Source organism: Thecamonas trahens (genome assembly GCF_000142905.1).
Source record: "Thecamonas trahens ATCC 50062 unplaced genomic scaffold supercont1.7, whole genome shotgun sequence".
Classification (NCBI taxonomy): Eukaryota; order Apusomonadida; family Apusomonadidae; genus Thecamonas; species Thecamonas trahens.
The window spans coordinates 362,902-386,224 of record NW_013657673.1 but is presented as its reverse complement, the minus strand read 5'-3'; the positions used below and the strand labels follow the sequence as shown (position 1 = coordinate 386,224).

General features: G+C 63.3%; 8 protein-coding genes across 8 annotated transcripts; 5 read left to right on the top strand and 3 right to left on the bottom strand.

Annotated features, from left to right (window-relative positions):
• Nucleotides 1-63: 63 nt before the first annotated feature.
• Nucleotides 64-5,447, top strand: AMSG_01893 (intraflagellar transporter 172; the record flags this gene model as incomplete). The annotated part of the gene is made up of 4 exons (XM_013905943.1): nt 64-1,301; nt 1,340-4,741; nt 4,780-4,827; nt 4,866-5,447. Exons 1-4 carry the CDS (start codon nt 105-107, stop codon nt 5,445-5,447), a joined length of 5,229 nt encoding a protein of 1,742 aa, XP_013761397.1. The 5' UTR covers nt 64-104.
• A 234-nt stretch (nt 5,448-5,681) lies between these two features.
• On the bottom strand, nt 5,682-9,398 carry AMSG_01892 (muscle-specific calpain; the record flags this gene model as incomplete). Its single annotated transcript, XM_013905942.1, has 4 exons — nt 5,682-7,265; nt 7,331-7,591; nt 7,693-9,211; nt 9,256-9,398. 4 exons carry the CDS (start codon nt 9,396-9,398, stop codon nt 5,682-5,684), a joined length of 3,507 nt encoding a protein of 1,168 aa, XP_013761396.1.
• Nucleotides 9,399-11,667: 2,269 nt separating this feature from the next.
• On the top strand, nt 11,668-13,150 carry AMSG_01891 (uncharacterized protein; the record flags this gene model as incomplete). The annotated part of the gene is made up of 2 exons (XM_013905941.1): nt 11,668-11,956; nt 12,001-13,150. The coding sequence occupies 2 exons, from the start codon at nt 11,668-11,670 to the stop codon at nt 12,867-12,869; spliced, it is 1,158 nt and encodes a 385-aa protein (XP_013761395.1). The 3' UTR covers nt 12,870-13,150.
• Nucleotides 13,151-13,169: 19 nt separating this feature from the next.
• AMSG_01890 (uncharacterized protein) lies at nt 13,170-14,052 on the top strand. The gene is made up of 2 exons (XM_013905940.1): nt 13,170-13,274; nt 13,801-14,052. Exons 1-2 carry the CDS (start codon nt 13,196-13,198, stop codon nt 14,004-14,006), a joined length of 285 nt encoding a protein of 94 aa, XP_013761394.1. The 5' UTR covers nt 13,170-13,195; the 3' UTR covers nt 14,007-14,052.
• Nucleotides 14,053-14,247: 195 nt separating this feature from the next.
• AMSG_01889 (alpha-centractin) lies at nt 14,248-15,769 on the top strand (the record flags this gene model as incomplete). The annotated part of the gene is made up of 2 exons (XM_013905939.1): nt 14,248-14,286; nt 14,534-15,769. 2 exons carry the CDS (start codon nt 14,248-14,250, stop codon nt 15,623-15,625), a joined length of 1,131 nt encoding a protein of 376 aa, XP_013761393.1. The 3' UTR covers nt 15,626-15,769.
• Nucleotides 15,770-15,864: 95 nt separating this feature from the next.
• Nucleotides 15,865-18,525, bottom strand: AMSG_01888 (mitochondrial import receptor subunit TOM34; the record flags this gene model as incomplete). The annotated part of the gene is made up of 2 exons (XM_013905938.1): nt 15,865-18,353; nt 18,462-18,525. 2 exons carry the CDS (start codon nt 18,523-18,525, stop codon nt 15,865-15,867), a joined length of 2,553 nt encoding a protein of 850 aa, XP_013761392.1.
• A 492-nt stretch (nt 18,526-19,017) lies between these two features.
• AMSG_01887 (xenotropic and polytropic murine leukemia virus receptor xpr1) lies at nt 19,018-21,350 on the bottom strand (the record flags this gene model as incomplete). The annotated part of the gene is made up of 1 exon (XM_013905937.1): nt 19,018-21,350. The coding sequence occupies one exon, from the start codon at nt 21,348-21,350 to the stop codon at nt 19,035-19,037; it is 2,316 nt and encodes a 771-aa protein (XP_013761391.1). The 3' UTR covers nt 19,018-19,034.
• Nucleotides 21,351-22,049: 699 nt separating this feature from the next.
• On the top strand, nt 22,050-23,175 carry AMSG_01886 (cell cycle control protein Cdc123; the record flags this gene model as incomplete). The annotated part of the gene is made up of 2 exons (XM_013905936.1): nt 22,050-22,664; nt 22,732-23,175. The coding sequence occupies 2 exons, from the start codon at nt 22,050-22,052 to the stop codon at nt 23,173-23,175; spliced, it is 1,059 nt and encodes a 352-aa protein (XP_013761390.1).
• Nucleotides 23,176-23,323: the final 148 nt, after the last annotated feature.

Below are 23,323 nucleotides of genomic sequence, written 5' to 3'. Positions count from 1 at the left end.
CCCCTCCCCCACCTACCCCTTGCCGTCCACACACACATACACGCACGCCCACACACACACACACACTCCAAGTCACACTCCAACCCCCATACTCCCCCCTTACTATGCACCTCCGGCACGTGACGACGCTGGCGGGGAGCAAGAAGCGCGACCACCGTGTGGACGCACTGGCGTTTGCGGGCAACAACATGCGGCTGGCGGCTGCGACAGCCGACCGGGTCGTCCACCTGTTCGACCCTGCGTCTGGAGAGCGGAAGGACAAGTTTGCTACCAAACCAGGTGGTGGCAAGGGTGCGGCCAAGTCGTACAAGGTCGTGGCTATGGCCTTTTCACCAGACTCGACCAAGCTCGCCATCGCCCAGTCAGACTCGACGGTCTTTGTCTACAAACTTGGCGCAGAGTGGGGCGCCTCAAAGGCGATCTGCAACAAGTTTGCCGCTGCAGCGCCGCTGACGGCCCTGGTCTGGCCAGCGCTTCGGCCAAATGAGCTTCTCTTTGGCGACGCGTCCGGTGCGGTCAAGGTTGGTAACCTCAAGCGGAAGAAGGCAGCGCCGCTGTACGATACCGACTCGCCGCTTGTCGCCGCCGCGCCCGGCCCATCGGGCCACTCGGCCGTCTTTGCCCACCTCGACGGCACGCTCTTTGTCTTTGAGTTTGACCACGACGGCGCACCGGCGAGCCACTTTAAGGCCTCGGTGGCGCCGGCCGTCCCGCTGAGCGTCGGCTGGGGCTCGTCCATCCTCGTTCCGGCCTCTGACAACAAGGTCTACTGCCTCACCGCCGACAATCCGCCGGCGACTTCGCAAGTTCCGCTCGACTTTTCACGCGACCCTAGCTACGGTCCGCTCACCACGCTCGCCGTCTCGCCGTCGGGCGCCGCTGCCGTCCTTGGCTCGTACTCGGCCATCTACCTCCTCACCTGGTCACCCGCGCGGAGCCGCTGGGTCATTGCCGGTACCAAGCCGGCATCCGGCATGGGCGCACTCTCCTCGTTTGCCTGGTCACCGTCGGGCTCACGGCTGGTTGCCGGCTCGGCCCCGGGCTGCATGGAGATGTTCGACGCTGCCCTCAAGCGTGCCCGCTACCGCGGCCAGTTTGAATTTACCTATCTCGCCGCCAACCAGGTCCTTGTCAAGCCGCTTCTTGCTTCTTCGGCCATCCCCGAGTCTGCTGCCTCGGACGGGGTGCTCGTCAAGGCCGAGCGCGGGCCCGAGATCGAGAAGATCAACATTTTTCAAGGCCGCTACCTCATCGCCACCACTCCGACCTCGCTCCTTGCGGCTGACCTCGGCCGCCTGGCGGTGTCGGAAATTCCCTGGGCCGGCTCGGGCAACGAAAGTTCTACTTTGACAACCCGTCCGTGTGCATGATCTTCAACGCCGGCGAGCTGACGCTCGTCCAGTACGGCGTCTCCGTCCCGCTCGCCACTGTGAGGACCGAGGTTGTCAACCCGCACCGGCTCTCCATCTGCGTCCCGTCGCAGCTGGCCGCTACTCCGGCCAAGCTCGCCTACCTCCTCGACCCTTTCACCATCTCTGTCTCGACGCTCGCGTCCGACGCCTACGACGCGGCTGCGGTCTCGATCACTCACGACAAGAAGGTCGACTGGCTCGAGCTCTCTCGCAACGGCGACTATCTGCTCTTCCGCGACAAGACCAAGTTCCTCTACCTGGTCTTCCTTGAGGCGGGCTCGGGCAACGCATCGCGCGAGTCTGTCGCCGCTGCCGACGCCGGCCCGGGCGCCCACGCGCCTGGTGACAAGGTCACGCTCCTCTCGTACTGCTCCTACGTTCAGTGGGTGCCTTTTTCGGACGTAGTGGTTGCCCAGTCGCGCTCGACGCTCCACGTCTGGTACTCGGTTGCGTCACCGTCGTCATGCGAGACTTTCCCCATTGCTGGCGACGTCGACTCGATTGTCCGTGCCGACGGCACCACGTACGTGGCCGTTGATGATGGTTTCAACACCTCGCAGGTGGTTCTCGACGAGGGCCTTATCGAGTTTGGCGCTGCCCTGCAAGACTCAGACTTTGGCCGCGCCATTGCCATGCTCGAGGTGCTCGACCCGGCATCGCCGCAGGCAGCCGGCATGTGGGCCACGCTTGGTAGCCTTGCGCTGGAGGCCGGTAACCTCGTGGTGGCGCACAGGTGCTACGCGGCGACCGGCGACGTGGCCAAGGCCGCGTACCTCAAAGACGTGCTGGCGCTGGCGCGGGCCTCGGTCGATGGCGCCTCACACTACGCGGTCCAGGCGCGACTGCTGGTGCTTCGCGGCACACCTCGCGAGGCCGAGTCGCTACTCCTTCGCTACGGCGGCGAGGCCGGCGTCCAAGAAGCCATGCGCATGTGGCAGGGTCTGCACAAGCACGGCGAGGCGCTGCGGGTCGCGCGCGAGGGTAACTTCCCGGGCCTGGCCACCTACAAAGAGGAGTACTTTGGCTGGCTGATGGAGACGGCCCAGTTTGGGGAGGCAGCCAAGTTCAAGGCCGATGAGGGCGAGTTTGCCGATGCCATTGCCCTGTACCTGCAGGGCTCGCTGCCTGCCCGCGCCGCGTCGCTGGTCACCGAGCGTGGGCTCGACGTCTCGGCCGACGTGCTGGAGCGCATCGGGACTGCGTTGTTCAACTCGCGGAACTACTCCAAGGCCGGCGAGTTCTTTGAGCGGCTCGGCAAGTCAGACCGCGCGCTTGATGCCTACCGCCAGGGCGGTGCGTACGGCAACGCGGTGGCGCTCGCACGGCGAGTCACCCCGGGTTCGGTGACCGGGCTCGAGGAGGAGTGGGGTGACTACCTGGTCAACGCCAAGAACTACGACTCGGCTGTGAACCACTACGTCGAGGCAGGTGCGTACGTCAAGGCGCTCGAGGCGGCGATGAAGGCGCGGCTCTACACCAAGGCCCTCTCCCTGCTCAACTCACTGCCAGCCGACTCGGCAACAGGGTACGCGCTCAAACTCGCGGCTCACTTTGACGAGGTCGGCGAATACGAGTCGGCCGAGACGCTGTACATGCGGTGTGACCAGCCACGGTCGGTGGTGGAGATGTACACCCGCGCTGGGAGGTTTGCCGACGTCTCGCGGCTCGCCGGCCACCTCGAGCCCGGCGAGCTTGCCTCGCTCTACTTGGATCAGGCCGGTAAGCTGCACGCGGCAGGCAAGCTCGCCGACGCCGAGCGCATGTACATCGAGGCTGACGAGCCAGACTCGGCCATCCAGATGTACAAGCAGGCCGCCCGGTACGACGACATGATCCGGTTGGTCTCGGTCTTCCACAAGGACCTGCTCCTCGACACCCACCTGCATTTGGCGCAGCAGCTCGAGTCAGAGAGCCGGCTGGGCGAGGCCGAGAAGCACTACCTTGCCGGACAAGATCCCAAGGCCGCAATCAACATGTACCGCGCAGCTTCGCGGTGGGACGACGCCTACCGGGTCGCGCGCGAGGCCGCGCCGCAGGCCATCGCCAACCAGATTGCCTACTACTGGATCAAGGCCGAGCAGCTGCCGTCGTCGATTGTGGGCAAGCTTGGGCTGGCCCCGCCGGCGGTGGCCTACGCCATGGACTCGGGCGAGTGGGAGATGGCGACCGAGCTTGCCCACGAGCACTCAGCCCGGCATCCAGCCCTTCTTGGCCAGGTCCATATCAAGCGCGCATACGTGCTGGAAGATGCCAACAACCTCGCCGAGGCTGAGACTCACTTTATTGCGGCGGGCCGGCCGCGCGAGGCCATCCTCATGTACGCCCACGCCCACGACTGGGCAGCGGCGACCCGGGTGGCGCGCGAGAACGATCCGTCGGCCATGAAGGATATTTTTGTGGCGCAGGCCAAGGACGCCGCCGAGCGTGGCGACCTCGAAGCCGCCGAAAAGCTCTACCTTCGCGTCGAGCGGCCAGAGCTAGCCATCGAGATGTTTGTCGAAGCCGGCGACTGGCCCTCTGCTCTCCGCGTTGCCCGCGTCCACACCCCGCACGAGCTCGGTGAGGTTCAGGCCCGCTATGAGCGGTCGCTGCAGTCTGCCGGCTCAGCGTCGAAGGAAGGCGTGCTCGAGCAGGCATCCGTCTGGGTTGACCAGGGCGAGTACTCTAAGGCGATCGACACGTACCTCGGGCTCTCGCCCGACGAGGTGGCGGACCACGACTTTCTGGAGGAGACCTGGGAGCGACACCTTGTCCCGCTGGCCATCAAGTTTGTGCCGGATCGCGTGGCCGAGGTCGTGACCAAGGTCTCGACCATGCTTGTTGACATGGGTCGCGTCCAGGTTGCCGCCGACCTCTACGCCGAGGTCGAGATGTACAAGGAGGCACTCGACGTTCTCATGTCTGCCGAAATGTTTGATCGCGCCGTCGACCTTGCCGCGCGTCGCGCACCAGGCTTTTCCGATTATGTGGCGGCCGAGAAGCGAGCATGGCTCGTCAACCGCGGCGACGCGTCGAGCCTGCTTGCTGAAGGCGACACTCGCGCCGGGCTGGAGGTCCTTGCCTCGCAGGGCGAGTGGGAGCGGGTGCTCTCAACTGCAGACTCGTTGCGCGATCCAGAGCTGCTCACCGGGTACACCACACGCTACGTTTCGCAGCTGCTCGAGTCTGGCAGTGAGTCCAGATTCGTGGAGGCTGTCCGGGTGTACGCTCGGTATCCACCTCTGGCGCTCGCCCAGCACATGCCGCTCTTTGCCCGCCTGGCCAAGGAGGTGCTCAGCGGGATGGAACTCGATGTAGTGAGCGAACTCAAGACCTTCCTTTACGCCCTGGTCCGGCAGGGCCTGCCTGTCGGCCAGGCGTCGACGAGGAAGCCGGTGCCCTCGAGCAGTATCTGCTCCTTGCGCACCTGCTCAAGGTCAAGATTCAGCTTGACACGGCGGCAGAGACTGGCAGGGGGACGCCTCGCAGCTTCTGGTCCGTCTCTCGTTCGCGCTCCTCCGCTACGCGCACGTCCTGCCTGCGGATCGGCTCTTCTACGAGGCTGGAGCGGCCGCAATCAAGGCCGGCTCAGTGGCAAGCGCGTTTGTGGCCTGGAACCGGTTTGTTGACATTGCCGACGCCATGCGTGACGGCGAGTTGGTCGGCGACACTCTGTTTGACGAGACCGACGTCCCGCGTGACCTGTTTATTCCGGAGGAGTCGGCGGCCTTTGTCCCGCACGCCGAAGTCGAGCGCATCCGCAACTGGGTCATCGAAAAGGGCATGGAGGAGGTTGAAGGCAAGCTGGACGGCTCGCCGTGCGCGCGGTGCGGCGCGTTCAAGTGGGCTGGTGGCCTCGTGTGCACCGCCTGCGGCGATGCCGGCTCCGACGTGTGCATCGTGACTGGTGAGGCCGTCGGCGCGTCGGGCGCGTCGGGCAAGGCCTGCAACGCCTGCGGCATGCTCGCCGCTGCCGACGCGTGGAACGCTTGGATCCGGGTCGGAGGTGGCTCTTGTGCGTGGTGTGGCGAGCGAGTCTCGCTCAACTGGCAGTGAGGGTATTAACACAGCACTGCACTGCGGCTTTCATTCATTCACGGCGGATGCCGGCTCCGCGACGACGCCGTGCACGACCACGACGACGCCGTGCACGACCACGACGACGCCGTGCACGACCACGACGACGCCGTGCACGACCGCGACGGCGCCGTGCACGACCGCGACGGCGACGTGCGCGACCACGCCGGCGACGTGCACGACCACGACGACGACGTGCACGACCGCGGCGGCCTACCTCGGCCTTTCCGTCGCCATCGCCATCGCCATCGCCATCGCCGGACTCGCTGGACTCACCGTCATCATCGCCAAAACATCAAGCTCGGCCATGGTGGCGAGCGGAAGCTTGTGGGCACCGCCCTTGCCCATGACCTGATCAAGGTTCACGGCACGGAACTTGGTGTTGAGCATCTCGCAGCACTCGTTGACGTCGAGAGTGAGTAGCGAGAGATCGGGCGCAAAGACCCGGAGATGGCCGACAGTCCAGCCCTGAATGTCTGCACGGACCGAGCGGGCGTAGACAATGTGGACGCCCTTCGGCAGGACAGTGCGGACAAAGACCTGCGGCTCAGTGGCGGGAGCTAGATCAACGAGGGTTGTGGTGTTGATGGGCGGAGAGCCAAACTCAAAGTTGAAGCCGGCCTCGTCGTCGTCGTCGTCGTCACCTTCCACTGGGGCGGCAAATTGCGGCTGAGTATCACCACGACGGAGGGTCTCGATGCGGATGCCGACGGCGTGGACAAGATCGTTAGTTCTACGGTAGACCGGATGCGATGGATCCGACGCTTCGACAAACAGCTCCATGTCAGACTGGTAGAGTGCGACAATGACTTCGGTCTCCGAGGCGACAGTGATGCGGACAGACGGCGCGTGCCACCACGCGTCCTCAGCTTCAGCCGAGGCCTCGACAAGATCGGCAAGTGGCGTGAACGAGTCGAGCGGCGCGATGCCATCCTTGGCCATGACGTTGTCAAGCGTCCACTGTGTCTCAAACGACGCGTGGCCCCAGCCGTCCGGGATGGGGTAGCAGGCATCGACGGCGGTAAAGTAGGTGGCAAAGTCCTCAATGGACATGAAGAACAGGCCGTCGTCGACCTTGGACTCGGTAGCACCTGCAGCGGCGCGGAGCTTGGCAGTCCACAGCGGCGAGTCATCGGACCAGGCACCGGACCACTCGCCAGAGCCGTGCGGATTGCGAATCTGCAGCAGACGCGTCTTGGTCTTGTTCTTGAGCTGGACGGCCTTGACAATGCCGTACGCATGGTTGTACACAATGCCGGTCTCGGGATCAGTATCAAAGTTTTCGGGATCGTCGTGCGCTCGTGAGCATGCAAGCAGCGCCCCAGAGTCAAAGGCAGCCAGCACCGTGTCCCAGAGTGTGGCAAGCGCGCCAGGAGTGAGCGCAGCCGGAAGCGGGACGGCCATGGCCATGCCACCGGTCATCTCCATCATGGCAAAGCGTTCGAGACCGCCATCAATGGCCTCGTAGCAGCCGTACATGGCAGCGTACGCCTTCTCGATGAGCGGTGCATACAGCTGGCCGCGGTCCTCGCCCCAGGCAAAGAGCGGCTTGCCTGAGGGTGTGGCCGGGACAAGGTCGTCGATGGTGACCAGCTTGCGGATGCCAAATCGGTAGAGCGAGAGCGCGTACGCGCCCATGATGATGTCGTAGCCCACAAAAAGATCGCGGAGCATGGCGTCGGCATGGCGTGCTGAGGCCATGACGTTGAGCGACGAGATGAGATAGCAGTCGCCGATGCCACCCTGCTCGATCGGGCACGGAAAGTCGTCGGTTGATGACGGGAGGATACACGGTAGCTGGGTCGATGCCAGGGGGCGTCTTCTCCAGCAAGTGTGGCGGTGTAGGCATCAAGGAGAGAGACCCACTCGTGCTCCGGGTGGGCGATGTACTCGTCCGGCGGTGGCTTGGCCGGGTTGAGCCAGAGCGACGACGCCGCGCCCGAGATAAACGACGAGTCCGAGTAGCGGGTCCCTGCTGCCTTGGCAGACTTGAGAACGGTGGAAAAGGCCGAGTAGTACGAGCCGGATGCAAGGCGCCAGGACGCGTCCGACGCCGCATCGGACACCATCGAGAACGAGAGACCAGCCTTGTCGATGACCTTAAACTCGACCTCGGCGAGGATCTCACCCCACGAGTCACGGAGCGCCAGTCCATAGCGGGCGCCGGGTGAGAGGAGCCGCCACAGAAGCGGAGAAAAGTGGCAGTGCCGGTTGTCTCGCCGACTTGGCGATCGAGCGTGACTGAGAGGCCCGGTAAGCCGTCGGTGACTGCCTCGGTTTTGCCGACAACGGCAACAGCAAGGGTCATGGCCATGGCCTCGGCTTCTTCGGTAGAGATGGACCAGGTACACACGAGGGGGGCGCCGTACTGGACCTTGGACTTGCTGTCGGCAATGGCAATGGACCAGCCCGAGGCAGCACGTTCGGCAGCAGCGGCAGCGGCAGCAGTCTCGTCGATCATCTTGGCAGTGAACGGAGCGGAGCGGCCACGGACAGCGGTCGAGGTGACCACAAAGGCCTCGTAGACGACGTCGTGCTTGAACACTGCTCCAGCATACGAGTCATCGATCTCGTACGAACCAGACGCTTTGGTGATCTGGGTAGCGGCGACAGTGCCCATCATGCCCTTGCCCACTGGCGCGATGTAGAGCATCTCCATCCCGAGTGTGTAGTCGGATGGGAACGACCAGGTGACCGAGAGCCCCTCGCCAGCGGCCACAACACCCGCCTTCTTGGTCACAACCTCGATGGTCAAGCCATCAAGCTCCATGTTGTGGTCAAACGTATCACCGTCGTGCGAGAGGCCGGCGACAACGGCATCAGAAGTGATGCCGACATCACCAAAGATGACCTCTCGCGACTCATCGCGGAACATGGTGTCGAGCGTGACGGGCTTGTCAGCGACAGCAAGGAGCATGCCGCTGCTGTCGCCGACAACGGCCACGTACACTCCCTCGGAGAGCGCAGCGGTTGGAATCATACGCGAGCCGTAATAGCCGATCCGTGGATCCATGCCCTCAGGCACAGCGTCGTCAGCGTTGTCGTCAGGCTTGGCTTCAGGAGCGGCTGTTGACGACGACGCTGCGGCACCGCCTCCACCTCTGGTGCGGGAGGAGCGGCCACGACCGCGGCCGCCACCACCACGACCACGTCCACGGTTCGATCGCCGCGCACGAGTACCCCCGCTCTCTTCCTCCTCCTGCTCCTCGTGCTCTTCGCCGTCTAGAGGAGGAACAAGATCAGCAGCAACCGTTGCTTTTGTCCGGGCAAACCTGGCACCTGGCTTGGGTGCCTTTGCTTGAGGAACAAGGCCGATCCAGAGGCCGGCAGCTGCGCCGGGCGTCTCTGGACCAGGGCCGTACCAGTCTATGCGCATGGGTGATGGCTTGGAGAGGCGGAGGCCGTGGGCAAAGAGGTATGGCGATGGTGAGAGAAAGAAGGTGTCTGCAGCAGGGACAAAGACGGTGGACTCGTCGACAGCAACGGTGTCGAGCCCGACGAGCAGAACCGCGCGGAGAGTGCGGCGCGGAGGGAGCGGCCGCTTCTGCGGCGAGTACTCCAGCTGCGCTGATGTAGTGCTACTAGAAACCATCGTCTGCCAGTATACATCATATGCAGCCTCGGCTGCGATGGGAACGAGAGCAAGCGTGGCCGAGTACGCCTCCTTGGCCACAGCAACATCAAAGACAAGCGGCGGGGCCCCATCGCCAAGAGCGATGGGTACCAGCACCGGTGACGACGAGCTCTTTCCCCCCGCGACCGCGACCCGCCACCCTTTGCCTTGGACGCCCCAGCCGAGCCCTTTGCGTAGCAAACAGAGAAGCGGCCCTTGCCCGACACGGCGGTGGTCATCTTGCGGGCAAGAGCACAGATTAGATCAGCCTCAGCCTCGGCCTCTTCAACCAGCGCCTCCTCTTCATCTTCGTCCATTTCGATCTCACCACCATCACCACCGCGACCAGCATCAACGTCATCCGAGCCATCGCGGTCATCATCAGAGTCCACCAGTTTGGGAGGAGCCGACGAGACAGATGCCGGCGGAAGACCCTTACGACCACGACGGGGCTTGGCCTTGGCCTTGGCCTTTGACTTTGGTTTGTTCTTTCTGGCAGATGCAGATGCGGTCGATGCAGATGATGCCCGTGCCTGGGTTGACGAGCCGCAGCCCATGGTAGAGAACGGCCTGCTCGTGGTGAAGAGGAATGGCGTGGGTCGGGCCAAAGTCCGTTGGTGAAGATAGTTGGAAGCAGAGGGAGGGAGGGGGGGGGAGGGGGATGGAGATCGGGTGGATGGATGATCACCGGTTGAAAGGATGTAGATGAAGGAGAGAAAAAGGGAGGTAAGGGTAGATGGGTGGCATGGAGGGCAAGTGCGTAGTTGATGGGTGGATGGGTGGTGTGGGGAAGGAGGGGGATGAGGGTTTGGACTCGGGATCGCGTGGAGTTGGGCAGGAGGAAAGGGGGGGGGGTGATATGGACAGATACAGATTGGAGATGATCGGGAGATGGGAGGGGTAGAAGCTCTGGAAATGGTAAAGAGGGTAATGTGAGGGGGATGATGCAGGGAGGAGCGGCTCGATATTGCTGTGACGGGGTGGGATGTGTGGAGGGGGCTGACCTGGGTGCGTTTCGGTCAATAGCGGTGATCACTAATGCTTCGCCGAAAGCCTTCCCCGCTCTGCACAGCTGTACACTCCTTGGTCGCTGCTGGCCCAACAAGTTGCACTCCATTAGCATCAGATCGCTAGACGCGACCACTGCGGCTGTAAGTGCGGGCTCATCGCACACGCTTGCACTCACACCATGCCCTGAGCTTGCTCAGCGCATACGCGTCGTGCGCCACAGGCATGGACATCGGCAAGGTGCGCCTCATCGCCGACGTAAAGTGACGCAGATGAAATCGCCTTGCCTGCCTTGCCCGAAAAGTCGTAGTCGATGACGTGTCCGATGACGTGCCCGCAGGAGTCGATGCCAGTCGTGTGGTGACATATGGATGTGTCTGTCTGTGTTGGTGATCGGGTCGGCGCCAGCCACGAGATGACTCAGCTGTTCGGGCTTGAGGGGGTGATATGGACAGATACAAAGGACTCTCTCGTATGAAGGGGTAGAAGCTCTGGAAATGGTAAAGAGGGTAATGTGAGGGGGATGATGCAGGGAGGAGCGGCTCGATATTGCTGTGGCGGGGTGGGATGTGTGGAGGGGGCTGACCTGGGTGCGTTTCGGTCAATAGCGGTGATCACTAATGCTTCGCCGAAAGCCTTCCCCGCTCTGCACAGCTGTACACTCCTTGGTCGCTGCTGGCCCAACAAGTTGCACTCCATTAGCATCAGATCGCTAGACGCGACCACTGCGGCTGTAAGTGCGGGCTCATCGCACACGCTTGCACTCACACCATCACACCATTGGCTGTTTCAATGCCCTGAGCTTGCTCAGCGCATACGCGTCGTGCGCCACAGGCATGGACATCGGCAAGGTGCGCCTCATCGCCGACGTAAAGTGACGCAGATGAAATCGCCTTGCCTGCCTTGCCCGAAAAGTCGTAGTCGATGACGTGTCCGATGACGTGCCCGCAGGAGTCGATGCCAGTCGTGTGGTGACATATGGATGTGTCTGTCTGTGTTGGTGATCGGGTCGGCGCCAGCCGCGAGATGACTCAGCTGTTCGGGCTTGAGCACTTGAGAGGTAGGAGGGACAAAGGACTCTCTCGTATGAAGCATCTGTGCCTCGTCATTGCGGCGGCAGCGTTTGTCGTTCTAACTTTACCCTCTGTGGCTGCTGGGCTGCTGGGCCCAGTGTCGGACGCAGAGTATGCACCGCTATTGGCTCGGTATCTCGCCACTGTCGCGTCGCCAACCCGGAACCTCGCTCGCAGCGTCCCTTTCCACGAGGTAGCTGAGGCTTCGTCTGATGCTGCCCGAGCGCTGAAGGGACTGAAGACTTCGCGGATGATGCTGGATGCTGTAGCTCAGCACACACCGCCGGGCACCTTTCACATCGCTCATGTCGATGGCATGAACGATCTGGCTATACAGCGCTTGTCTGGTCCGGGCCAACCGGGCGTTGTCAAAGGCCTACTGGGCTTTGTGCCTGGCGTCGCACTGCTACGGTGTCCGTATCTAGTGGCTGGAGAGGGAGGTGTGGAGGTCGCCTTTCCGCTCCGCAGTCATGCGGATGGTGTGCATGCACTCGCTCCTGGCGACATGATCTGCTTTGACTACCACCGCGAGCTGGTCGCGATGCAGACTGCTTCTAGCGTGACGACGGATGCCGCCCCGCATGTCTTTGTCCGCCTTCATGTCGCTGTAGCTCCGGGCCCGCTTGGCGAGCACGCTGCCATCCTCTACGGCGCCGCCAGCATGGCCATCGACCAGCTCGTCGGCACGCTCCCGTGGGCGACCATTGTCTACTCGCAGGCCGAAGCCCACGTGGGCATTTCCAATCTGGCCATGCTGGCCGCGATGGCATGTGCTGTGCTCGGCCTCCGTGCTCGTGCCGCTGCTGGGGGAGTTTGTTGTCTGTGCTCGACGACGCAGTTCTCTCGGTCGCGTTCCTTCCCTACATGGTGCAGGTGCTCAATGCTGTCTTTCGCGATGTGGACGATGGCGTTTTTCACCGCGACATGCTCTTCTTGACCGTGCTTTCTGCCAGTGCGCTAGCATTTGCGTATCTTTCAACTGCATCGTCGGCGGTCGATGGTCTTCTGGTGCTCCTCGCCGCCCCTGGCTTTGCAATGGCGGCGGTAGGTGCTGGCGATGTCGATGTCCCGCACCCTGAGATCGCCGGCACAGTTGCTGGCTTGATTGTCCTGCTTCTCTCGCCAACGTTCAAGGCCAAATGGAGTGGGCTTGTCGCCGGTCACGTCGTCGCCTGTGGCCTTGTGCTCGCGCTCAAGGTCACCGATGCCCATATCGAAGCGGCATCGTGGGCGAGCTTTACCGCACTTGGCGCCGACTACACGCAGTTCCATCGCCACGCCGGGAATGTCTATGTCCATCTGGCCACTGTGGCACTGGGCATGGGGGGCGCTCTTGGTCTTGTTGGCCTCGTCTCTCGGTCTGGATCGGCAGCCGTCATCGCTGGACTCGTTCTCGTTGTCCGCTACACTGTCGAGGCGCATGCGCCTCAAGTTGCGTTCCTCTCTGCGGTCATCGTCGTCGTCCCGTTCCTTGTTGTCTTTTGCCTTCCATCGCGAAGCCTCGCCCACTACATGCAGTTCTGGCAGGCTGCCGGGCTGGTCATCGGCGCGTTTATCGTTCAAGAGGCAGCGCACCGGGTGTATGGGGAGAAGACGTACATGGACTCGTACCTCGACCACGACCGCTACCCAGTCATCGCGACCAAGCTTCTCCTCCACCATCTCTGGCTCACTCCGTTCACCATTATCTCGTGGTTTCTTCTTTAGCTAGCTGCTCTTGCCTGTCCTTTCGGATGCGGCCATGATGCGGCCATGAGTCTGCCGATCGTCGCGCTGACTGCCTCCCGCCTTGCGCCGCCCTTGCTGCCGGCGACTCGTTTCTCATCCTGGCGCGCCCAAGGCCCAAGACATGCCATCGGCCAAGCTTGCCTTGCCGCACAAATCAACCGCATCCAACTACGCCAGTATCATCACCTCCAATGCTGTGCTGAACCTGTCAGATGCGCTCTAGCCATGCCACGGCTTGCTCTCAAACCGCCCCCCTCCCCCACCCCTCCTCCGCGAACAGCACTTTTCTCCCCCTCTTGTCAACAATGGCTTTCGTTCGTCGTGCTGCGGCTTCTGCCGTCCCTGCCGTCCGGATGATGTCCGGCTCTGCCGCTGAGGCTGCTCGTACGTTGTCCTCTCCCTTCCCACCTCCCCCCCCCCTCCCCTCCCTCCCTCCCCCCCTCCCTTCCCCCTCCCCCACCTGCTTTCCTTTGGCTGTGGGTCGAGGGCCAAGTGGCGTGTGATGGCCAAAAATTAGTCGTCCAGCCCGCCCGCCGACGTGTTGCTATGGGGATAGCGCGAGGTGTGCTTCTGGAGGTGGTACCTACTCTCGTACAAGAAAAGTACACAGCCATGGTTACCTCGAGTGGAAGTTGTAGCGCTCTGTATGGGATTGCTCTCCAGAAGTGGCTGCCACGGCGTGCGACCCAACTCGACCCCACCGGGCGATCATTGGCGGCCATGACGCAGCAGCCGCGAGACGGAGAGGCTGAATCGGCAAGGGCCAAGGCATCAGGCGGCAGAGGAGGACGCCATGTGGATGGCGACATGCAGTGAGGGTGTTTGAAGTGGTTTACTTACCCTGGGGCTTGTTGTGTGGCGGTGGTTCTTGGCGGGGGGTCGGCTCGGCTGTTGCGGCTCGAGGGTGCAGACCATGCTTCCGCGTGGAAGATGTACTCCAAGGGCGGCCTTGCTGCGCTTGGTGTTGTCACCGCATACGTGGCCATGCGTCACTTCTCGCATGACCACCATCACTCGGATGCTCCCCTCTACGCCTTCCAGGAGCGCCGCAAGCGCGCCTTCCCGTGGGGCGACGCCTCGCTGTTTGGCCAGGACAAGCGCGAGGGCAAGTACTGATTGATTGATCATCATCACCTCTGATAAACGTAGCACCTCCAATCCCTCCACCAACCAGTCATCTCCCTCCGCATACCTCTCTGGAATCCCCCCACGGTGCTAGATGCCATCCTGCCACCCGTAGGCCAATGCGCCGTCAGCCCCCACCCCGCCACCCTCCCCCCCCCCCCCCCCCGCCCCACCCTCGACAACTACGACAGTGGGCTACACCTGGCTCACTGCTCACCGACAGGTACCGCACATGGCCGAGGGGTACAACCAGCCCGTGGTCATTGACAATGTACGGAACAGTGTGTGTGTTGTGTGTGTGTGGGGGGGGTATCCCGTGTGTGACCGAGGGGGGAAGGTGGGGGTGGGTGGGGTGGCGCGGGAGAAAAAACAGGCGCGGGCGATGCGGCCACTGGCCGCGGAAGGGGGGGGCGGGGGAGAGAGCCGGAGGGGGAAGGAGGCAGGGAGATGACTGAAGTGACTGACATGCTATGTCTGTGGGTGTGGGTGTGGGTTTGGGGGGGCATGGGTGTGGGTAGGGGACCGGGGTGCTGAAGGCTGGGTTTGCTGGCGACGAGCTGCCGTCTGTGGCGTTCTCCAACTACGTGGGGACGCCCAAGCACGTGCGGCTGATGGCAGGGGCTGTGGAGGGAGATCACTTTGTGGGAGGGCGGGCGGACGATCTGCGTGGGCTGCTCAAGGTGCGATACCCGATGGAGCATGGCATCGTCAACGACTGGGCAGACATGCAGCGGCTCTGGTCGCACATCTACAACGAGGAGCTCAAGATTCACTCGCAGGAGCATCCTGTGCTTCTCACCGAGTCGCCGCTCAACCCGCGGGCAAACCGGGAGGAGGCAGCAGAGCTGTTCTTTGAGACATACAACGTTCCGGCCCTGTTTGTGTCGATGCAGGCCGTGCTCTCGCTGTACGCGTCGGGCAAGACGACCGGCATGGTCCTGGACTGTGGCGAGGGCGTGACGACGGCCGTGCCTATCTACGAGGGCTTTGCCATGCCGCACGCCATCTCTAGAATTGACCTGGGAGGGCGCGACATTACTCGGCATCTGGTGCGGCTGCTGCGCAAGGCCGGGTACGCCTTCCACACTTCGGCGGAAATGCTGGCGGTCCGGTCGCTCAAGGAGGCGCTCTGCAAGGTCTCGTACAATCCCAAGAAGGAGGAGTCGCTCGAGCTCGACCGCGGACACACCCTGCAGTCGTACACCCTGCCCGATGGCTCGGTCATGGAGATCGGGCCGGAGCGGTTCCGCGCGCCCGAGGTGCTGTTCAACCCAGAGTTGATCGGCTCCGAGTACGAGGGCGTCCACGAGATTGTTGTCTCGTCCATCACCAACTGCGACATGGACCTGAGGAAAACCCTGTACTCGCACATGGTGCTCGCTGGCGGCTCCACCCTCTTCCGCGGCTTTGGCAACCGCCTGCTCAAGGAGGTCAAGGAGCTCGCTCCTAAGGACGTCAAGATCCGCATCGCCGCCCCGCCCGAGCGCGCCTACTCGGCCTGGATCGGCGGTTCTATCCTCGCCTCGCTCGCCACCTTTAAGAAGATGTGGATCTCGTCCGAGGAGTATCAGGAGGAGGGCAAGAGCATTCTCCACCGCAAGTGCCTGTAGTCTGGATCGCGGTTGTGGTTGCTGCTGCTGCGCAATGAACGACAACCCGCAACGTGGCTTGATATGGTGCCTGGCTGTGGTCTGTTGGGTTTGGTTCTGTTGCGCAACGAGGAACAACTTGCTGCCGTAGCGGCGTGTACTTTCTTTCGTAGCTCGCGGTTGTGGTTGCTGCTGCTGCGCAATGAACGACAACCCGCAACGTGGCTTGGCAGATTGTGCAGTACTCCTGGGCTGCTCGCTCAACGCCGATCCGGGCGGATGTCACGGAGCTCGGCCTGCTTCTGGGCCGCAAGAATGAGGCCCTGGACAAAGGCCGACTCAGGCTCGCACTCGGCGGCAAGCCGCAGGTCGCTGACGTCCGGAACAGGACCCTTGGCATGAGCCCGGACGAGGTAGACCAGAGCGCGGACGTAGTTAGCCTCGAGCATGGCCGGCGGCGGCTGAGCCACAAGCACCTTGTTGAGCTTGCTGACAATGGCCTCGGGCGCGAGCGCCTCGCCTCCGCCCTTCATCTTGAGCATCGTCTGGGCAGCCTGGAACGCCACGCGCAGCGGTTCGTCGGCCTGAAAGTGTGAGGTCTCGTTGACGAGCGCAAGAAACTGCGAGTCGTCCGATGCGTCTGGAATGGCAACTTCCAGAAAGTCGGCCACAACCGAAAACGCTGCACACATTGCCGACTCGGTGAGGAGCGAGACAAAGGCCTGGATGTCGTCCGACGACAGCGGGATCTCGCCCGAGTTGAGTCCGCGATTGGCTCCGAGGAGGGCGGCGCCGAGTGCAGCCGACGCAGCAGCACTGATCCGCGGCGGCGCGGCCGCAGCGGTGCTGGCTTCAGGCGCTGCTGCATTGCTGGGCCGGCCAGCAGTGCCGTCCTTGGCCTGAGTCCGGTCGTCGATAATCACACCGCGGCGGATGTAGTCGTCCATGATCGCGACCAACCGCGGGTTTTGCTCCCACGACGAGAGGTCGAGCCCGGCCGAAAGCTCCGAGTCGAGCGCCATCTTGAGAAAGGTCGAGAGCGTCCACGGCGAGTCTTCGCCGGCGGGCGCCGGCGCCTCGGCCGCGACTGGCACTGCGGTCTCGTCCTCGTAGTCCCAAAACGGAAACTCTGCAGCAACCTCGCAGATCGAGTACACGCACGACGCCAGCCGCTCGATGTCGTGCTTGTCGATGGCGCCAACGTCGTACGCCATGCCCGACATCTTGGACTGAACGTAGTGGATGAGCTGAACGAGCGTCGTGTCAACGCCCGTGTTCATGGCGTACGTCTCAAAGAAGCCCATCTCGATCTCGTACAGGCACTGCTCGAGGCCAGGCCGCACGTCCGAGTACCGCGCTCCGTACCGCAACGCAGTGACATAGTCGCGCGAGGCCTCCTCAAACGCCCGCAGCGCGTGCCAAGCCTTGGCCCGCCGCAGGTACGCCTTGAACGTTGGCCCGCGCTCAATCGACTTGGCACAGTCATGGATGGCATCGTAGTACGACTCCTGCTTGAGGTGGACCTGGGCCCGGTTCGAGTAAAACACACCCTCGTTGGGGTTGATCTCAATCGCACGGGTGTAGTGCTCGAGCGCCGCGTCAAGGTCACCGACCGCAAAGCGGCTGTTGCCCTCGACCTTGATGGCCATGGCCCGGGCAACGTTGGCGTCGCTGACCGGAACTAGGACCGACGCCCGCGGCCCATCGTCGCCGCCACCGCCATCGCCGCCACTGCCGTCATTGCCGTCGCCGCCGTCACCGTCAGCCTTGGCTGAGCTCCCGGTCGACGACCGACGCTTGTTGCGCCCGCGCCGCCGGCTTCGCGACGTCTCGGCACCGCCCGACAGCGTACGTTCGCGGCCCGGCCGCGGCAGCGCACCGTCGCCGCCGGCTCCGCGGCCTGTGCTCGCTGCCGGAACAGGCACGAGCTCTTCAGCTGGAGCCGGCGCTGCGCCGACGTTGCCTCCGCTCATCGGACCGTACGGGTAGTGCAACGCATACAGCGACGACGCCATCCAGTCGAGCACCGCCGGCGAGGCCTTGGCATCGGCCGCCAAACTGTGGCTGGCGCCAGCGGCGGCCGCTGCGTCGAGCGCAATCGGGTAGATGAGCGTCTCGGGGTCCGGTGCAGCAGCTTCAAGGCATGCCAGCGCGTAGACAGACGTCGAGCACGAGGCGAGTGGGATGCGCTCCAGCGGCGGCAGCGGCGGTCGGTCGTGGTCGCGCTTCGACCCGCCCGACGGCGTCCGCGTCCGCTTACCCCCACCGCCCTTGGCCTTGGCGCTCAGGCCGCCGGCAACGTCGCGCTTGGATGCCAAGTCCAGCTGGCGGAGCGCGCACTCGAGGTTGTCGCGGACTTGCACGTTGTCGGGATCGAGCTTGAGGACAGCCTCGTAGTCGGCCACAGCGTCGGCGTACCGCTTGAGTGAGTACAGCGCGTACGCGCGGCGCCCATGGGCCTTGACCGACTTGGGGTCTAGCGAGAGCGCTGCGGTGCAGTCGTCGACGCAAGCCTGGTAATGCTTGAGCCCAATGTGGGCAGCAGCGCGATTGGCAAAGAGCACGCCGAGGAACGATGGGTTCTTAGCGGCGCCGGAAATAGATCGAGTGTAGTGGTACACTGCTGCGGCGTAGTTCTTGCGGTGGTACTGCTTGTTGCCCTTCCGCCGCTCGTCCTCGGCTGCCAGCGGGACCGGCTCATAGTTGGCCAAAGGATCCGAGGCTGCGGCCTTTGCCGCCGCTGCGGTTGCTGCGGCCTCACCCTTTGACAGACCACTACTGGTCTTTCTCCTTTTCCCACTCGAATCACCAGCGTGTCCACCTTGACCTTGCCAACCACCTCCAGCATCAAGCCCACCCGGGGTCCCGGTCGCCGCCGCTGCTCCGCCGGCCTTCTTCTTCCTCCGTCTGCGCCTGCCCATGATTACTTTTCAAGCTCCTGCTCTAGCAACCCGGTGTACTATGTGTCTGCTTCTCAGCCAAGATCACCTTCTCGAAACTGTCCGCTCACTTGCTCCTCTGCCCGCTGTGTTCCAAGCGGGTGCGCAGAGAGGGAGCGAGGGAGGGAGGGACGGGGGGGGGGGGGGGGGGTGACGGCCTGGTCTGTTTCCAACGTGTGGAGAAGGGGGAAAGGGTACAGAGGGATGGAGTGTGGAGTGGTGGGTGGAGCAGTCGGGTGGTGGTGGTGGTGGTGGTGGTGGTGGTGGTGAGGTGTAGGAAGGGGTGGGAGGGTTGGAGGGGGGGGGGAGGGGGGACGTGGAGCGCTCAGTGGAGATGGACCAAATTCTGTCCGACGGCTCGTCACTCGCTGACCCGCCCTGCCCAGAGCTCGGCGAGAGTGCGATTGCGGGACTGTCGATCTCTTTGAAATCCAGCAGATCAGGAAGTCAACAAAGTAGGTCGTGTGTATGGCGTGCGTGTATGTGTGGTTTTACGGGCAATGTGGATGAGCAGTGTGGAGGGTGTGCGCGGCGTTGGATGTGTGAGGCGAGATGCCGGCGGCCGAGTTGGAGCGGGACTTGGCGGACGGGTGCTGGTGGTGGTGGGCGGATATTTGGCGCGGGGAGGCGCCGGCAAAGGCAGAGCGCGAGCGCTCGGCGAGCTCGATATCGCCGGTGTCGACGGGTGCGGTCGGGTCGGTGGGGCGCGGCGAGATGGCGACGATGTCAAAGGCCGAGGTATTGATGGTGGTATTGGAGTGAAAAGCGATGGGGATGTCGCGGACGGCGCGGAACTTGGAGGCGTTGAACGAGTGCTCGTGCTCGATGCGAAGAAGAGCCCAGACGGAGCGGCGGATGACCTCGACAAGGGCGTAGACAAAGACGGCAAGCTCGTGGTTGATGGCCGACTGGACCGGAGCGGTGATGAGGGTGAGCATCCACACAAAGCGGCCAAAGAGGTTGAGGACGGCGGCAAGGGCGTAGACCCAAAGGGAGCCGTAGTGGAACTGCTTGCGGACGTGAACTTTTCCATCTGCCCACCACATCAGGCCCCAATCCATGCAGATGTCCCAAGAGTAGGCGTAGAGGGTGGAGAAGACGAGCAGGGCGAGCCAGGCGACGCGCGGGGCCGAGTACTCGTGGCCGTACGACTTCCAATCCGAGTGGAAGGCGCCAAGAGTGACGGCGACGGTGGCAACGGCGTACTTGCCGGCGTTGCCGAGGTGCGGCCAAGCGTCGCCGCTGTCGCGGTAGCGGCGGAGGCACTGCAGGAAACGCCAGACCAACGGGAGTGCAGTGAGGACAGGGAGGGCATACTTGCGATTGGTCTCCTGGCACTGGGAAAAGTCGTTGTTGAGCCAGTCGCCGGAGAGGTAGAAGCACGCCAAGTACTCGGCGTCGTACAGGACCTTGACCAGCGACGTCATGTAATCGCCGATGAGGTTGTCGGCAAAGGTGACCGCAAAGAACGGCGCCGAGATGGTGCGCAGCGAGCGGGTGAGGAGCCACCAGCGCGTCGGCCGGTGGAGCATCCGGAACGGACAGAGGAGGAGGAGTGTGAGTACGCCGACAAGAATGGCCGGATACACCTTGTGGTGGACCGGAAAGACGTGGATGCCGCGACGAACGGCAGCGAGAAAGAGGAGGAAGCACGAGAGCCACAGCGCCGAGAGCAGCGCGCCCGACTTGAAGATGCGGTCGTGCGCGAGGACGGTCGACGGATCGAGCTCCAGGATAAAGGTGTGATTGATGCGGAACTTTTCGAAAATCACCACAATACCGCCCCAGAGCCAGAAGACCAGAATGAGGATGCCGGTGCAACGGAAGACCGGAATGACCGGGTACAGGTCGGCCTCTGGATCGTAGCCGACCTCGGACGAGGTGAACAGGAGCGAGAGTGTGAGGACCACCAGTGGGACCGAGAAGCCCGAGAAGAACCCGAGGTTGAAGGTGTTGAGAAAGGTGCGCGGCGGTGGCTGCTTCCGCTCAAACAGCGAAGTCTTGGCCGCAGCCACCGAGCCTTCAGTAAAGAGCACCGCGTAGCGGCACTCGATCTCATTGAGCAGCGGCTCAAGCCGGTCCTTGGCAGACGCGTACGCGCGGCGGCTGACAACCTCGTTGCGGATGAGGAACCACGCCGACTTGGAGGTCCGGCAGACCGAGTCGAGACCCTTGCGGACCTCGTGAACTGCCGTAAAGTTGAGCGCCGCATAGTTGCGGAGCAGAAGGAGTCCGCGGTAGAGCTCCTCCAGCGCGTCGCGAATGGCGGCGACGTCGATCTTGGACCCGCGGCCGCCACTGCCGCCGCGCGGGGTCGACGGCGCCGACGACGGCGGGCTACCCTCGCTCAGCGGGTAGGTCAGGTTGTTTGCCGCCAGGTAGTTGTTCAGCCGCATGATTCGCGTCCGAAACAGTTCTTCCTTTTCACTGTAGAACTCGTCGACGCGGGCCTCTGCCCCCTGGACCCTGATGAGGAAGCCCTCGGCGATCCGCAGCAGCGCAGGCGCCCGCGGCGACGTCCTCCCTCGGGCGCCACCACTGCCGAGCAGCGGAGCATGCTCATCACCAGGCCCATCCAGCGAAGCGTCAATACGGCCGCTCTCCCCAGCCTCCACGCCGGGGACACCCCAGGGTGAGTCGGCCAGGGCAGCCGCTGCTTCCAGAGCCCCAGGCCCTGCCTCCGCAAGGCGCTCAGCAGCGTGCGGAAGGGAGGCCAGCTCAGCGGCGTAGGCCTCGTAGGGGAAGTACTTGGCAGCCCACTCGCCAACCATATTGGCTCGGAACCGTGCGGCAAAGGTCGAGTCCATCTCTCTCGCCTCGGCCCTAACCGGAAGGGGGGGGGGAGGTGGAGAGGGGTGGAGGAAGGGTCCGCATTGGTGGTCACGTGGTGGGAGACGTCGCTTGGCGGTCACACGCGAGTTCGGGATCGGACTGCGGTGGGCGCCACGTATCGTGATCATACCGCATCTTCTCGGATATTGTGACCTGTTTTGACGAGGACGTGGCCTTGTCGTGATCATCATCCGTCTACACATCTTCATCGGGAGCAGGCCACACCTCACCCCATGATGATCAAGACCAAGATCAGGCCACACTTCACCCCTTGATCAAGACCAAGATCAGGCCACACTTCACCCCTTGATCAAGACCAAGATCAGGCCACACCACACCTCATGATCAAGACCAAGATCAGGCCACACCACACCCCATGATCAAGACCAAGATCAGGCCACACCACACCCCATGATCAAGACCAAGATCAGGCCACACCACACCTCATGATCAAGACCAAGATCAGGCCACACTTTACCCCATGATCAAGACTAAACCACACATCCTCTCGACATCAGCCCACCGTGCTCCTCCGCCCAACCCCCGAAGAGCCCCAATCGAGTCCCATCACCGCCCCTCCCCCCCTCCCCACCGCCTCACCAACCACCCACACCCACACCCACACCCACACCCACACCTCTCTCCACCCACACATGGCTGCAGAAGGGAGGTACATGCCCTCGCGGGCAGACGTAGATGCGTGCGCCTTCAAGGCCTGGCACCCGCTCTTCCGTGCCGTGTCCATCAAGTCGCGGACGCACCCACTCTCGCAGGCCTTTGTCGACTACCTCCTGGCGGATGGCCTGCTGCTACCAGCCTCAGTTGCCGATGAGAAGGGCATTGCTCGTGATGCTCTAGACGAGGCTCTAGATGACGTCTCCGACTCGGGCTTCCCGGCCGACGACGCTGATGGCAGCGAGGCGAGCGATGACCACGCCTTTGCCCCGGCCTTCCCCGAGCTCGAGGCCTTTGTGGCCGAGACCGTCAAAGCCTTTGGCGGCGGCGGTGTGGTGCCCAAGCTCGACTGGTCCGCTCCAAAGGATGCAGTCTGGGCCTCGTTTGGCGGATCGCTCAAGTGTGTCACCCCTGCCGACGTCTTTCTCCTGCTCAAGGCCTCCGACTTTGTGGCTCACGATCTGCTCCGGCCCTACCACGGCACCACTGAGGATGCCGAGGGCGACGGGACCGGTCTCGACCCGCCAGCTGCTGGCCACACTCTGGTTCTGCGCAAGTTCTACAATCTGCAGCCGGCGCTCGAGTTCCGTGCCTTTGTCCTCGGCTCACGCCTCGTCGCCGTCTCGCAGCGCCACACCGATACCTTCTTCCCCTTCCTCCTTAGCACCCACGAGCCCTCAGGCGCTGCTGTCCACCACCACATCCGCCATCTGCTCGCCGACTTTTACCATGCCCATCTTGCCCCGGCGCCGCCCGGACGCCTTTACTCTCTCGCACTTCTCGTTTGACGTCTACGTCGAGCGCAAGTTCACCAAGGTCGTCCTCGTCGACATCAACCCGCTCGCCGAGCCGTGGTCCACACTCCTCTTTACCCGCACCGAGCTCGACTCCTACGCCGCCCTACCAGCCGACGATCCGGCTGCTGCCGACCTCCCGCGCATGCGCATCATCGAGTCTCAGACCAGGATCCAGCCCACCACCGCCGCCTACCACGGCCTTCCGCACGATCTCCGCCACTTTCACGACATTCTCGCCATCGAGAACTCCGATCTCGGCGCCGAGGGCTCAATGGATGCCCTCATTGCCGCCATGCGTGAGCAGGATGCTGCCGCCGTCGAGCTGTAGCCCCCCCCCCCCCAAACCCAATCCATCCATCCTCGGCCCTCCCCCCCCCTCCCCCTTGCGCCGCCTTCGATGGTCTCTTCTGGAGAGATTCTGAGCAGTGTCACCCTCTCGAAGCCGTCCATTCTCTTGGAGGATCATTGGCACTGGT

Excerpts from the sequence above, each read along its gene's own strand:
- AMSG_01890 (XM_013905940.1), top strand. The coding sequence starts at position 13,196 with ATGGCTTTCGTTCGTCGTGCTGCGGCTTCTGCCGTCCCTGCCGTCCGG. Across the intron at positions 13,275-13,800 it reads CTCTGCCGCTGAGGCTGCTC|ACCATGCTTCCGCGTGGAAG; the intron begins GTACGTTGTCCT and ends TCGAGGGTGCAG.